Raw genomic sequence first — 13,305 nt, 5'->3', positions numbered from 1 at the left:
ACATTTTGATTCTAGGCACACTTGATGCAAAGTTTATCCAAGAGAGGATGCCAATGTTAGTGATGTTGATACGCAACCAATTTCACAAATCTCCAAGCATTAGTTTGAAGCCTGTTGTGCCTTGACGTCTCGGTTACACCATTAATTTAATTTACGGTGAGCCGTCCGACGGTCGTCTCGGGGTTCTCTGACCGCCTCATGCCTTCACACTCTTAACAGAATTTCATGGCAGGACTTGGCTACAGCGGCTATGTAATGACCGTAGCAGCCAATTATGTTAAGCTATGTAGATATCCAGCTCGAAGGACTAGGAACAATAATGTCCCGTGGTCCAGTAGTGGGGAGGCTCTGAGAAAGGTGTTCCTTACAGCAACATCACATATTAGTAAGACGCCCATACGATCATCCTTACACCTCATTTTGCTCTGCTTCAGCCACAAGACCAAATCATCGGGCTGGCCTCACCCCTCTGGATCCTGGGGCTCCCTGCCGGGACCCCCCTATGGCTGGGACATGGGCTCTTACAGGGACGGCCGAGACTACTTCAGCAAGTAAGTACCATCCCTTGTACAACAACAGTGTCCAGCCCCCCCCCCCAAAAAAGTTGCTAATTCTAGGCCTAATTCAAGTCCACCTCACTCAGCTATTAACATTCAAATCACTTGTTGTAGCATTATAACACGTGACACACTGTTGCTCAGTGAGTGTGCCTTACAGTATAATTAGCGAGTGTGTGTGTGTGTGTGTGTGATCACCTACATTGTTTGATTAACCATCCTGACTTAAACTTGAAATGAACCTCTGATCAAATTTCCACCACATGCTTCATAGTGTGTTTACTCAAAATGTCAGTTATGACAGGTGCTAGGGAACACCTGCGCTGTAATGGAGATTCCTAAGGATTATGAGGACTAGTGTAGTGTTTTTCTTTTTAAAGGTCCGTCGTTCCAATTTTGTCTGGACGCGTCATGTTCTCCCGTGTCCTGTATCAACAGTATGCCAATGGAATACTGATCCCCCACCCCACCTCCATCCCCTCATCCCTGTCTGACGTAGACTGCCTCAGTGTCTTGAATTCTTTCAGAATACTGATTTATTTTACTACCTCTGTGGATACATAAAGCATACCTTTTCCCCACTGAGTGACACAGGAGCTCTGTCACTAGCATGGAGGCTTCTTTGATCCCAAGTGAGAATGGGGTGACATTCACAGAGATGACACCGGAGTGCAGATAAGGGAGCGTGACAATTGGATTTCTAGGCGCGAGAAATAAATGGATGAGGACAGGTTAAACCGACGAGATTGTTCTCCTAACCTAACCTAGCACAAGCTACTGTCACAGGTTTAGTGAATGTTGCTGTTCTCCTTCGTGGCAAAGGGGAATGTGCGTGCTTGCCTGCCTACGTGTGTGTGTGCACGTGGGCGTGTATGTGCGAGCCGTACCATCGGAGGTATAAGACAGCTATTAGGAGGATAATATATGGCTGGTCTCAGAGCAATATATCTGGCTTTGTGGCGATATTTTTCTCTGATTTGGCCCGAGTGTAATAGATGGGTCTCCCTGTTGGGCATAAAGGACTGAGTGGATTTCAAATACATCACCCTCTCTGTGCGCTTGGGATAATGATTGTAAACTGAATCCTGAATCCCAGACAGTCCACACTGTTGATATTATCCTTTGATATCCAGGGAATATTAGACATTCCGGTGTTTACTGTGCCCTTGGTATCCCCATGTATGGATTACCTGGTCCCGGTCTGTGTGGATCCGCTGCAGCATCAGCATTTAACCTTCCATGGCACAGATGCCAGTGAACTCTGAACTCTGACCATTTGCCCAGCTCTTGGAGATGAAACCGTGATCGATATGCCTGCGTGTAGCTCACCTAGGGTACGGGACTGAACACGATTCATCAGAATACAGATTTAGGAGAGGGAGAGCTACAGTAAAGTAGTGAAAATGTATTGAAACTAGTCCTGAGAAAATGGACTTGAACAGAGAGAGAATGGAGACGCCAAAAAGACGTAATGGATTATATAACCCAGAGATACTTCATATTATCACAGAACCAATAGACATTAGTTTAGAAGGGGGATGGACAGAACCAATTGGAATAGGTAAAGAGAGGGCAAAAAAACACGAACATGGAGGATGTGGACTGTGGATATGGTGCAAGTGGGTACATCAGAAGCACAAATGTAGGATGCCACACCCGATCACATCACTAATGCCAGACAGTGAACTTCAACCTTTGACCCATTGTGCGTACATGCTTGCATGAGGAAGTGTGTCAGATGGTTTAGGAGTGTTATGTAGCACAGTGTAAATTAGATGTGTGAGTTATCTAAGTGGGAAGTGTCTATTTGTAGACTGCTGACCCCACCCAGATGCAGGGTGCCAGACTGCTGATTGTTTTTAAATAAGAATGTAAATAAGAATGTGTTCTTAATTGACTTACCTGTATAAATAAAGGTCAAATAATAATTACTTGAGTTAATAAATCATTCTGGGGCCCAATTCCAAACTGATCCCACTACCCTCTCGCCGGTTTCTCACAGTTTTGGGACTAAAGCCAATTTGTTTTAGGCAGGGAACAAAAGAGTTTGGAGTAAGGCCTACCCAATACTAGGGAAAACACTATTCTAGTCAGGAGAGTCCTATGTCATTAGTCTCCAGTTGGATCAGTTTGGACTGAGAAGCTCCCCTATTGAGTCTGTCTCTGATGATGCGTTGCCTTTTCCTGTTTCCTCTCAGCCACGTGACCCAGAGCAGCTCCCTGGAGGAGGTGCACCGTCTGGATGGGGTGCAGCTGGTGCCCCCTGACCCTCGGCTGGTGGAGATGAGACGGGACCCTGTCCTGGGGTTTGGCTTCGTGGCCGGGAGTGAGAAACCGGTGGTGGTACGCTCTGTTACGCCTGGTATGCATCAACGTCCCACCAACTGCCTACATCTCCCATGACCCCTCCTGGTATATCCCTCCGCCTACGTCTCCCATGATCATCACTGACCGAACTCACCTGAAGAGCTCTAATTTAAAACCATATCAATATACATGACACTCTCGCGTCAGAACAGGGCCGTAGCTGTTTCATGGGATCATATCCAGATATTATCTCTACATGAAGTTTAGAAATCTACTGAACATGATATTGGTACAAAGTGTTCAAAGGCATTTTAGTCAATGCAAATTACATTCTAGTGTATGTGTTATGGATACCTTCACATCCTTGGGTTAATTCTGGCTTTCCCATCGACCTTTCAAGTGTCGGTAACATTATCTGTATTTTGGTTAATAAGAGCAGTTCAATCGTTGTCACATGCTTGTAGTATGACATTGATGCCATAGGGCTTTTCACGCTCCGCACTTTGTAAGCAGTGGTCCTTGGCTCCAAGCACATGTCACGTCTCTATCAGCCCAGGGGGTATATCAATAATCCAATAATCACTGTTTGATCAACAATACAATTCAATAACCACAAATGTCATGATTGAGAATTATTAAGGAATATGAGGGTCGTGTTAATTCTAATGAGACTTCTGGCCCTGGTGTGATGTCATCTATCTAGTCCCCGCGATATGTCCCCGTGCATTGAATAGTCCCCGCGATATGCAACTTTTCAGGGAAGTCAGGAACCAATATACGCAGTCAGTTAGCAAAGCAAAGGCTAGCTTTTTCAAACAGAAATTTGCATCCTGTAGCTTTAACTCCAAAAAGTTTTGGGACACTGTAAAGTCCTTGGAGAATAAGATCACCTTCTCCCATTTGTCCACGGCACTGAGGCTAGGAAACACTGTCACCACCGATAAATCCACGATAATCAAGAATTTCATTTATTTCAATTTCAATTTCATTTATTTACGGCTGGCCATGCTTTCCTCCTGGCTATCCCAACCCCAGCCAACAGCTCCGCACCCCCCGCAGCTACTTGCTCAAGCCTCCCCAGCTTCTCCTTCACCCAAATCCAGATAGCAGATATTCTGAAAGAGCTGCAAAACCTGGACCCGTACAAATCAGCTGGGCTAGACAATCTGGACCCTCTCTTTCTAAAATTATCTGCCGCCATTGTTGCAACCCCTATTACTAGTCTGTTCAAACTCTCTTTCGTATTGTCCAAGATTCCTAAAGATTGGAAAGCTGCCGCGGTCATCCCCATCTTCAAAGGGGGTGACACTCTAGACCCAAACTGTTACAGACCTATATCCATCCTGCCCTGCCTTTCTAAAGTCTTTGAAAGCCAAGTTAATCAACAGATCACTGACCATTTCGAATCCCACCGCACCTTCTCCGCTGTGCAATCCGGTTACCGAGCTGGTCACGGGTGCACCTCAACCACGCTCAAGGTACTAAACGATATCATAACCGCCATCGATAAAAGACTGTACTATACAGCCATCTTCATCGACCTGGCCAAGGCTTTCGACTCTGTCAATTCCCGCATTCTTATCGGCAGACTCAACAGCCTTGGTTTCTCAAATGACTGCCTTGCCTGGTTCACCAACTACTTCAGACAGAGTTCAGTGTGTCAAATCGGAGGGCCTGTTGTACTGACCCCTGGCAGTCTCTATGAGGGTACCACAGGGTTCAATTCTCAGGCCGACTCTTTTCTCTGTATTTATCAACGATGTCCTTGATCCACCTCTACGCAGACAACACCATTCTGTATACATCTGGCCCTTCTTTGGACACTGTGTTAACAAACCTCCAAATGTGCTTCAATGCCATAGAACACTCCTTCCGTGGCCTCCAACTGCTCTTAAACGCAAGTAAAACTAATTGCATGCTTTTCAACCGATCGCTGCCCTCACCCACCCGACTAGCATCACTACTCTGGACGGTTCTTGGAATATGTGGACAACTACAATACCTAGGTGTCTGGCTAGACTGTAAACTCTCCATCCAGTTTCATATTAAACATCTCCAATCCAAAATTAAATTTAGAATCGGCTTCCTATTTGGTAACAGAGCCTTCTTCACTCACGCTGCCAAACATACCCTCGTAAAACTGACTATCCTACCGATCCTCGACTTCGGCGATGTAATTTACAAAATAGCCTCCAACACTCTACTCAGCAAACCGGATGCAGTCTATCACAGTGCCATCCATTTTGTCACTAAAGCCCCATATACTACCCACCACTGCGACTTGTCTGCTCTCGTTGGCCGGCCCTTGCTACATATTCGTCGCCAGACTCACTGGCTCCAGGTCATCTATAAGTCTTTGCTAGGTAAAGCTCCGCCTTATCTCAGCTCACTGGTCACCCGTAGCACACGCTCCAGCAGGTATATCTCACTGGTCATCCCCAAAGCCAACACCTCATTTGGCTGCCTTTCCTTCCAGTTCTCTGCTGCCAATTTTTTTAAATTTTATTTATTTTACTAGGCAAGTCAGTTAAGAACAAATTCTTATTTTCAATGACGGCCTAGGAACAGTGGGTTAACTGCCTGTTCAGGGGCAGAACGACAGATTTGTACCTTGTCAGCTCGGGGATTCGAACTTGCAACCTTTTGGTTACTAGTCCAACACTCTAACCACTAGGCTACCCTGCCGTCCCAATGACTGGAACGAATTGCAAAAATCGCTGAAGTTGGAGACTTATCTCCCTCACCAACTTTAAACATCAGCTATCTGAGCAACTTACCGATCACTGCACCTGTACACAGCCCATCTGTAAATAGCCCATCCAACTACCTACCTCATCCCCATATTGTTTTTATTTACTTTTTTGCTCTTTTGCACACCAGTATTTCTACTTGCACGTCATCACCTGCACATCTATCACTCCAGTGTTAATTTCTTAAATTGTAATTACTTCGCTGCTATGGCCTATTTATTGTCTTACCTCCTTATGCCATTTGCACACACTCTACATATACTTTTTCTATTGTGTTATTGACTGTACGTTTGTTTATCCCATGTGTAACTCTGTTGTTGTTGTCTGTGTCACACTGCTTTGCTTTATCTTGGCCAGGTCGCAGTTGCAAATGAGAACTTGTTCTCAACTAGCCTACCTGGTTAAATAAAGATTTGATTTATTTTTTATTTCACCTATCTGCCTGACTCAATAAATGCATAAGGCAGCCACTGCCATGGATTGTGTCTCGCCTATAGCAGCCTCTGAGCAATTATGAATTCTCAACAGAACAATTACCTCTTGAACTGAATCTCCGCTAGGCTGTATATGAGCTCACTGAAACACAGTGCTGTAGTGGTGGCTTTTCCCTGTCAATTAGTGTGATAATTAAAATGACACGATGCAATTGGACATGCAGTGACAGCAATCAAATTACTTTTTTTTTGTTCTCATCTGACAACTTTGGTGAGGTACAGCGAATATTAGTCGGTGAGAAACACCAATCACTGGTGGATTACATGATGGTTGTTTGGACAATCGATCCTTTAGGTATTCCATGTTGTTTTCATTTTATCCCAATAATCTACTGAAAGACTTTGACACAGGTAACATTGTCAGTCAACTTATGAGTGTTGCTCATCCGGTGCTTAGTGTGACTACAGACTGAGACGACAAAACAGTAAAGCAGAGGGATTCTCTCTCAGCGTCTCTCTATTCTATTCAGATGTTGGGAGAGTTTCTGAAGCCCCCTACGCTCTCTCCCCACGTCTCCTCTCCTCAGCCAGTGTCATCCATCAATCCGTTTATTCAGGACTTCACTATCACGGGATACAGGCTTTCTTGTTGGAAAATAATTAGCGCTTTCAGAATCGGTGCAGGCATCGGGAACAAAGGCCCATCTTCATCTGTGCCTCTACATTGTGCCTCTACAACACAAGCAGAGAGATTCAATTGCCAGAGCCGGTTGAGAAGCTCGTAATCTCCACAGGAGAGAGTGGGACGCAGAGAGACTGTGTCACACCTGGGAATTGAGTGAACCTGAGTTTTTGAGAAAAATGTCATGAGTTAATTTTTCTTTGGTGTTAGTGGGTAGTGCTGACGTTTTAAACCAGATTTGAACTGAAGACAACGTGAACACGGAGCCTAAACGTCTCAGTGCATCAGCATTGTTTACGACAAATGTATGTACAAATCCCTGACAGTGTGTGTGTGTGTGTGTGTGCCTGTGCATTCATGTGTGTGTGTGTGTGTGTGTGTGTGTGTGTGTGTGTGTGTGTGTGTGTGTGTGTGTGTGTGTGTAGGAGGTCCCTCGGAGGGAAAGCTGATCCCAGGAGATGAGATCATCATGATCAACGACGAGGCAGTCAGCTCAGTGCCCAGGGAACGAGTCATCGACCTCGTCAGGTGACCCTGTCTGTCTGTCTTATTGTCTCTGTTTATCTACGGTATTCATCATGGGTAACTATGTCCAGTTGTGCCAACAGCTGTTATCTCCCATGGCCCTTTAGGCGCCAGACTTTACAGGCACTTTTTTCCTTTTGAGAAAAGAATTTCATAAACCATTATTTCTGTCTCCTTAACAAAGTAGAGACGTTACAAAGTATTCAGTGATTTGATGGCTGTAATTTCCCAGACACATCCGAACCCTTAGGGGGGGGGGGGACATCTTGTGTCCTGTCCTTCACGTTGTAGTTTTTATTTTGTGATTATGCTCTGTGGAGTGTAAACACGGCTGACAGTTGTTGTATTTCTGAAGGATGACCAGACTTTCTCAAAAGGCCTTCGGTCGTTTTTATGTGTTCAATTCTGAAAAGTGAACATTGCATTTTCGTGACTGCATTACTTGATTGGGCATCTCTCACATATTCAGAGCCAATTGTACTGAACAGAACTCAGCCAAAAGCTTGGGTAATTATACTTTCTAACATAGCAGACATGACATTTCATTTGAAATTGATAAATGTCAGAGTCTGAAGTGAGGCTGTGTTCTTGCCTGTTTGTTTGTGGAGACGTGAACATTTTTAATAACATTTCATCCCCCCCAGATACCAGAATATGGTGTGTGTATGTATGTCCATGCGTATGTGTGCCTCCAAACATGTGTGCATGCGTGCGTGTGTGAGCGTCTGTGCCTGTGTGCGCGTGTAGTTCATTATATTGGATTGGAAATCATTGATTTCCTGTTTACGTTGCCATTAAATTGAAGTCATTCACTGTGACTATCAGTCAATTAAATGTGCTTTTCTCCCTCCAGAAACTGTAAGGAGTCCATTATGTTGACTGTTGTCCAGCCGTACCCTGTGAGTGTCTTTATTTTTTAGAACTGTTGGTTATAATAACAGGATGTAACATTGCTGCACACCCGACACGGGGATTGGTTTCATCCTGACCTCCATGCTAAATCTCTCTGTTCTCAGTCGCCCAAATCAGCGTTCATCAGTGCAGCCAAAAAAGCCAAGCTCAAGTCCAATCCGGTCAAAGTGCGCTTTGCAGAAGAGGTCATCATTAATGGTCAGGTTCCGGTAAGTTCTCCTCCTGTCACATGGTTGACCATTGAATTTATCCATTTGACCTTTAACCACCAACTGAACTGAGCAAGTTATTTGTGTACAGTTGAAGTTGGAAGTTTACATACACTTAGGTTGGAGTCATTAAAACTCGGTTTTTAACCACTCCACAAATTTCTTGTTAACAAACTATCGTTTTGGCAAGTCAGTTAGGACATTTACTTTGTGCATGACTCAAGTTATTTTTCCAACAATTGTTTACAGACAGGTTATTTTACTTATAATTCACTGTATTACAATTCCAGTGGGTCAGACGTTTACATACACTAATTTGACTGTGCCTTTAAACCTTTTAAGCTTGGAAGATTCCCGAAAATTATGTCATGACTTTAGAAGCTTATGATAGGCTAATTGATATAATTTGAGTCAATTGGACGTGTACCTGGGGATATATTTCAAGGCCTACCTTCGAACTCAGTGCCCCTTTGCTTGACATAATGGGAAAATCAAAAGGAATCAGCCAAGACCTCAGAAAAAAATTGTAGACCTCCACAAGTCTGGTTCATCCTTGGAAGCAATTTCCGAATGCCTGAAGATACCACGTTCATCTGTACAAACAATAGTATGCAAGTATAAACACCATGGGACCACGCAGCCGTCATACCGCTCAGGAAGGAGACGTGTTCTGTCTCCTAGAGATTAACGTACTTTGGTGCAAAAAGTGCAAATCAATCCCAGAACAACAGCAAGGGACCTTGTGAAGATGCTGGAGGAAACAGGTACAAAAGTATCTATATCCAGAGTAAAATGAGTCCTATATTGACATAACCTGAAAGGCCGCTCAGCAAGGAAGAAGCCACTGCTCCAAAACCACCATAAAAAAGCCAGACTACGGTTTGCAACTGCACATGGGGACAAAGATCGCACTTTTTGGAGAAATGTCATCTGGTCTGATGAAACAAAAATAGAACTGTTTGGCCGTAATGACCATCATGACCATCATCACTATCATGTTTGGAGGAAAAAGGGGGAGGCTTGCAAGCCGAAGAACAAACTGCTTTTCTGCAAGAGGGGCTGGTGCACTTCACAAAATAGATGGCATCATGAGGAAGAAATCTCAAGACATCAGTCAGGAAGTTAAAGCTTGGTTGCAAATGGGTCTTCCAAATGGACAATGTCCCCAAGCATACTTTCAAAGTTGTGGCAATATGGCTTAAGGACAACAAAATCAAGGTATTGGAGTGGCCATCACAAAGCCCTGACCTCAATCCCATAGAAAATGTGTGGGCAGAACTGGAAAGGCGTACACGAGCAAGGAGGCCAACAAACCTGACTCGGTTTCACCAGCTTATTGTGGGAAGCTTGTGGAAGGCTACCCAAAACGTTTGACCCAAGTTAAACAATTTAAGGCAATGCTAGCAAATACTAATTGAGTGTATGTAAACTTCTGACCCACTGGGAATGTGATGAAAGAAATAATTGTATCTACTATTATTCTGACATTTCACATTCTTAAAATAAATTGGTGATCCTAACTGACCTAAGACAGAGACTTTTTACTAGGATTAAATGTCAGTAATTGTGAAACTGAGTTTAAATATATTTGGCTGAGGTGTATGTAAACTTCCGACTTCAACTGTATATTTGGTTCACATGAATTATATCTTTGTATTTTATTTTTATAAGTAAGGCTCTCTTCCAATATACACATCAGCATATCAGTTCAAATGAAACAATTTATTGAGGATGCATTGTAAATGGTGTGCTAGTATGGATATTGCTATTCACACCCCTTGACTTTTTCCACATTTTGTTACATTACAGCCTTATTCTAAAATCGATTAAACAAAAGGTTTTCTTTATCAATCTACACCCAGTACCTCATACAAAAAAAAACTGTTTTTTAGAATTTTTTGCACATTTATTAAACCTAAAAAACAGATTTACCTTATTTACATAAGTATTCAGACCATTTGCTATGAGACTCGAAATTGAGCTCAGGTGCATCCTGTTTCCATTGATCATCCTTGAGATGTTTCTACAACTTGATTGGAGTCCACCTGTGGTAAATTCAATTGACTGGACATGATTTGGAAAGGCACACACCTGTCTATATAAGGTCCCACAGTTAACAGTGCATGTCAGAGGAAAAACCGAGCCATGAGGTTGAAGGAATTGTCCGTAGAGCTCCGAGACAGGATTGTGTCCAGGTACAGATCTGGGGAAGGGTACCAAAACATTTCTGCAGCATTGAAGATCCCCAAGAACACAGTGGCCTCCGTCATTCATGAATGGAAGAAGTTTGGAACTGCCAACGTTCTTCCTAGAGCTGGCTGCCCCGGCCAAACTGAGCAATAGGGTTCCTCTGTGGAGAAGGGGGAACCTTCCACAAGGACAACTATCTCTGCAACACTCCACCAATCAGGCCATTATGGTAGAGTGGCCAGACGGAAGCCACTCCTCAGTAAAAGGCACATGACAGCCTGGTTGGAGTTTGCCAAAAGGCACCTAAAGAGTCTCAGACCATGAGAAACAAGATTCTCTGGTCTGATGAAAACAAGATTGAATTCTTTGGCCTGAATGACAAGCGTCACGTCTGGAGGAAACCTGGCACCATCCCTGCGGTGAAGTATGCTCGTGGCAGCATCAAGCTGTGGGGATGTTTTTCAGCTGCAGGGACTGGGAGACTAGTCAGGATCGAGGGAAAGATGAACGGAGCAAGGTACAGAGAGATCCTTGATGAAAACATGCTCCAGAGAGCTCAAAACCTCAGACTGGGGCAAAGGTTTATCTTCCAACAGGACAACGACTCTAAGCACATAACCAAGACAACGCAAGAGTGGCTTCGGGACAAGTCTCTGAATATCCTTGAGTGGCCTAGCCAGAGCCCCGACTTGAGCCCGATCAAACATCTCTGGAGAGAACTGAAAATAGCTGTGCAGCGATGCTCCCCATCCAACCTGCCAGAGTTTGAGAGGATCTGCAGATAAGAATTGGATAAACTCCCCAAATACAGGTGTGCCTGTAGCTTGTAGCGTCATACCCAAGAAGAGTTGAGTCTGTAATCACTGCCAAAGGTGCTTCAACAAAGTACAGAGTAAAGGGTCTGAATACTTATGTAAATGTGATATTTCCGTTAGAAATGTTTATAAATTTGCTAACATTTAAAAAAAACAGTTTTTGCTTTGTCATTATGGCGTATTGTGTGTAGCTGGATGAGGGGGGGGGACAATTTAATACATTTTAGAATAAGGCTGTAACAAAATGTGGAAAAAGTCAAGGGGTCTGAATACTTTCTGTGTTGATATACACTTGTTTATCTGACTACATCCAGACAGTTCAACAACGCTAGCAAGCAATATAAGGTCATTCCTTTGTAAGTCCTGCTTCCACCTAGAACGCAGTGAAGGACAACTCTGTCCTCTTCATGTAGGCTACTGTATGTCTTGTATGTCATTCTTCTGTGTCTCCTTTCCACCCAGAACACAGTGAAGGACAACTCTCTCCTCTTCATGCAGAACGTTCTGAAGGTGTACCTGGAGAACGGGCAGACCAAGTCCTTCCGGTTCGACTGCAGCACATCCATCAAGGTGTGTGTGGCTCTTTGTGGAGGGGGTTGGAGTGGCACTCTTTCTATAATTACTGTGGTGAAATGGGAGGAAATTAATGGAATATGGCGTGGTTGACTCAACCTTGACATTAAATGCAAATTTCATTCTAACCATCTTAGCTACACAGTGGCAGAAAACAAGAAAACAAATACAAAATGTATCATTTGGTATTAGGACAGTGAAATTGACCTTTGGTTATGGTGTGATAGGATGTTATCATGACCTTACAAGAGAAGCTGTCCATCAAGTGCATTGAGCACTTCTCCCTGATGCTGGAACAGCGGACGGAGGGATCGGGCAGCAGGCTGCTACTGTTGCATGAACAGGAGATGCTAACTCAGGTAGGAATTACTGTAGGCATGCTAACGCTAAGTCATTGGTTTGACCTTTACTTATCCAGGAAGTCCCATTGAGGTCAAGCGACCTCTTATGTAAGGTATACCCGGCCAAGAGGGCAATTCATGACAGAGAATGACTCAATCAACCAATCAATTTATAAAGCCCTTTTTACTAGTGCTTTGCAGTATACACATCTAACACGAAGCAAATGGAGCTTCTGCTTTCTGCCATAAGTCCTAATAGTTTGAAAAAGAGCGGAAGAAAGAGAATAATATATGTAACTGAACTAGACACCCCTAGCCCATTTCAGGAGGATAGGTATCAGTATGGAGCTCTATAGCTACAGGTCCAGGTTATCAACGTCCTAGAGAGAATGAAAGTCATTCATCTGTTGCTAGCCCAGAGTCACCCTCAGTGATCCCATTCTGCTTCCTAAACACACTCCCACCTCGGCCTCTTCACTTAGTATCCTATAGATAAGAGGCAATTCTATTCCAGCACTACCGCACAATCACACTCCAAGCTTCTAGCTGAGACAGACAAAGTACACATCCCAAATGGCACCCTATTCCCATTATAGGTCACTACTTTTGACCAGGGCCCATAGAGCGTCCCATAGAGTGCTGGTCAAAAGTAGTGCACTCGGGAATGGGGTGCCATTTGGGACGTGCGCAAACACTTCCTGCTCAGTATTCATAGAGCGACTCAAGAACACAGCGTGATTTATCAAGTCCGGCACAGCAGGGCGCCTCTGCTTTCAATGTTTTAATGAAAGTGTGCTGCGATCATAGTGAGGATACTTTTAATATGCATCACCATCATCGTGCATAGACAGCCCTTTGGTGGTAAGCAATAACGGGACTAACCGACGAATAACATGTTATTATTCTTTTCAAGGATGAAAAGAGTTGTGTAATAGGTTTTGTTATGATTCTTGTAAGAGGCTGAAATCTGTAAGCTCAATGCTCAAGACGTTACACTCTTAGAAAAAAAA

General features: G+C 43.8%; 1 protein-coding gene across 1 annotated transcript in view; it reads left to right on the top strand.

Annotated features, from left to right (window-relative positions):
* The first annotated feature begins 426 nt into the window (after nucleotides 1-426).
* The window catches only part of LOC115144585 (FERM and PDZ domain-containing protein 4-like), a 22,700-nt gene continuing 9,821 nt past the window's right edge, over nucleotides 427-13,305 (top strand). The window contains 7 exon segments of the mRNA XM_065025072.1: nucleotides 427-551; nucleotides 2,756-2,919; nucleotides 7,156-7,258; nucleotides 8,109-8,154; nucleotides 8,272-8,376; nucleotides 11,844-11,951; nucleotides 12,182-12,313. Coding sequence (XP_064881144.1) covers nucleotides 514-551; nucleotides 2,756-2,919; nucleotides 7,156-7,258; nucleotides 8,109-8,154; nucleotides 8,272-8,376; nucleotides 11,844-11,951; nucleotides 12,182-12,313 — 696 coding nt within the window. The 5' untranslated portion in view covers nucleotides 427-513.

The sequence above is a fragment of the Oncorhynchus nerka genome, linkage group LG2, assembly GCF_034236695.1.
Source record: "Oncorhynchus nerka isolate Pitt River linkage group LG2, Oner_Uvic_2.0, whole genome shotgun sequence".
NCBI classification, from domain to species: Eukaryota; Metazoa; Chordata; class Actinopteri; order Salmoniformes; family Salmonidae; genus Oncorhynchus; species Oncorhynchus nerka.
Note: the sequence above shows the minus strand (reverse complement) of the source record. Positions and strands in the feature narration are given on the sequence as shown.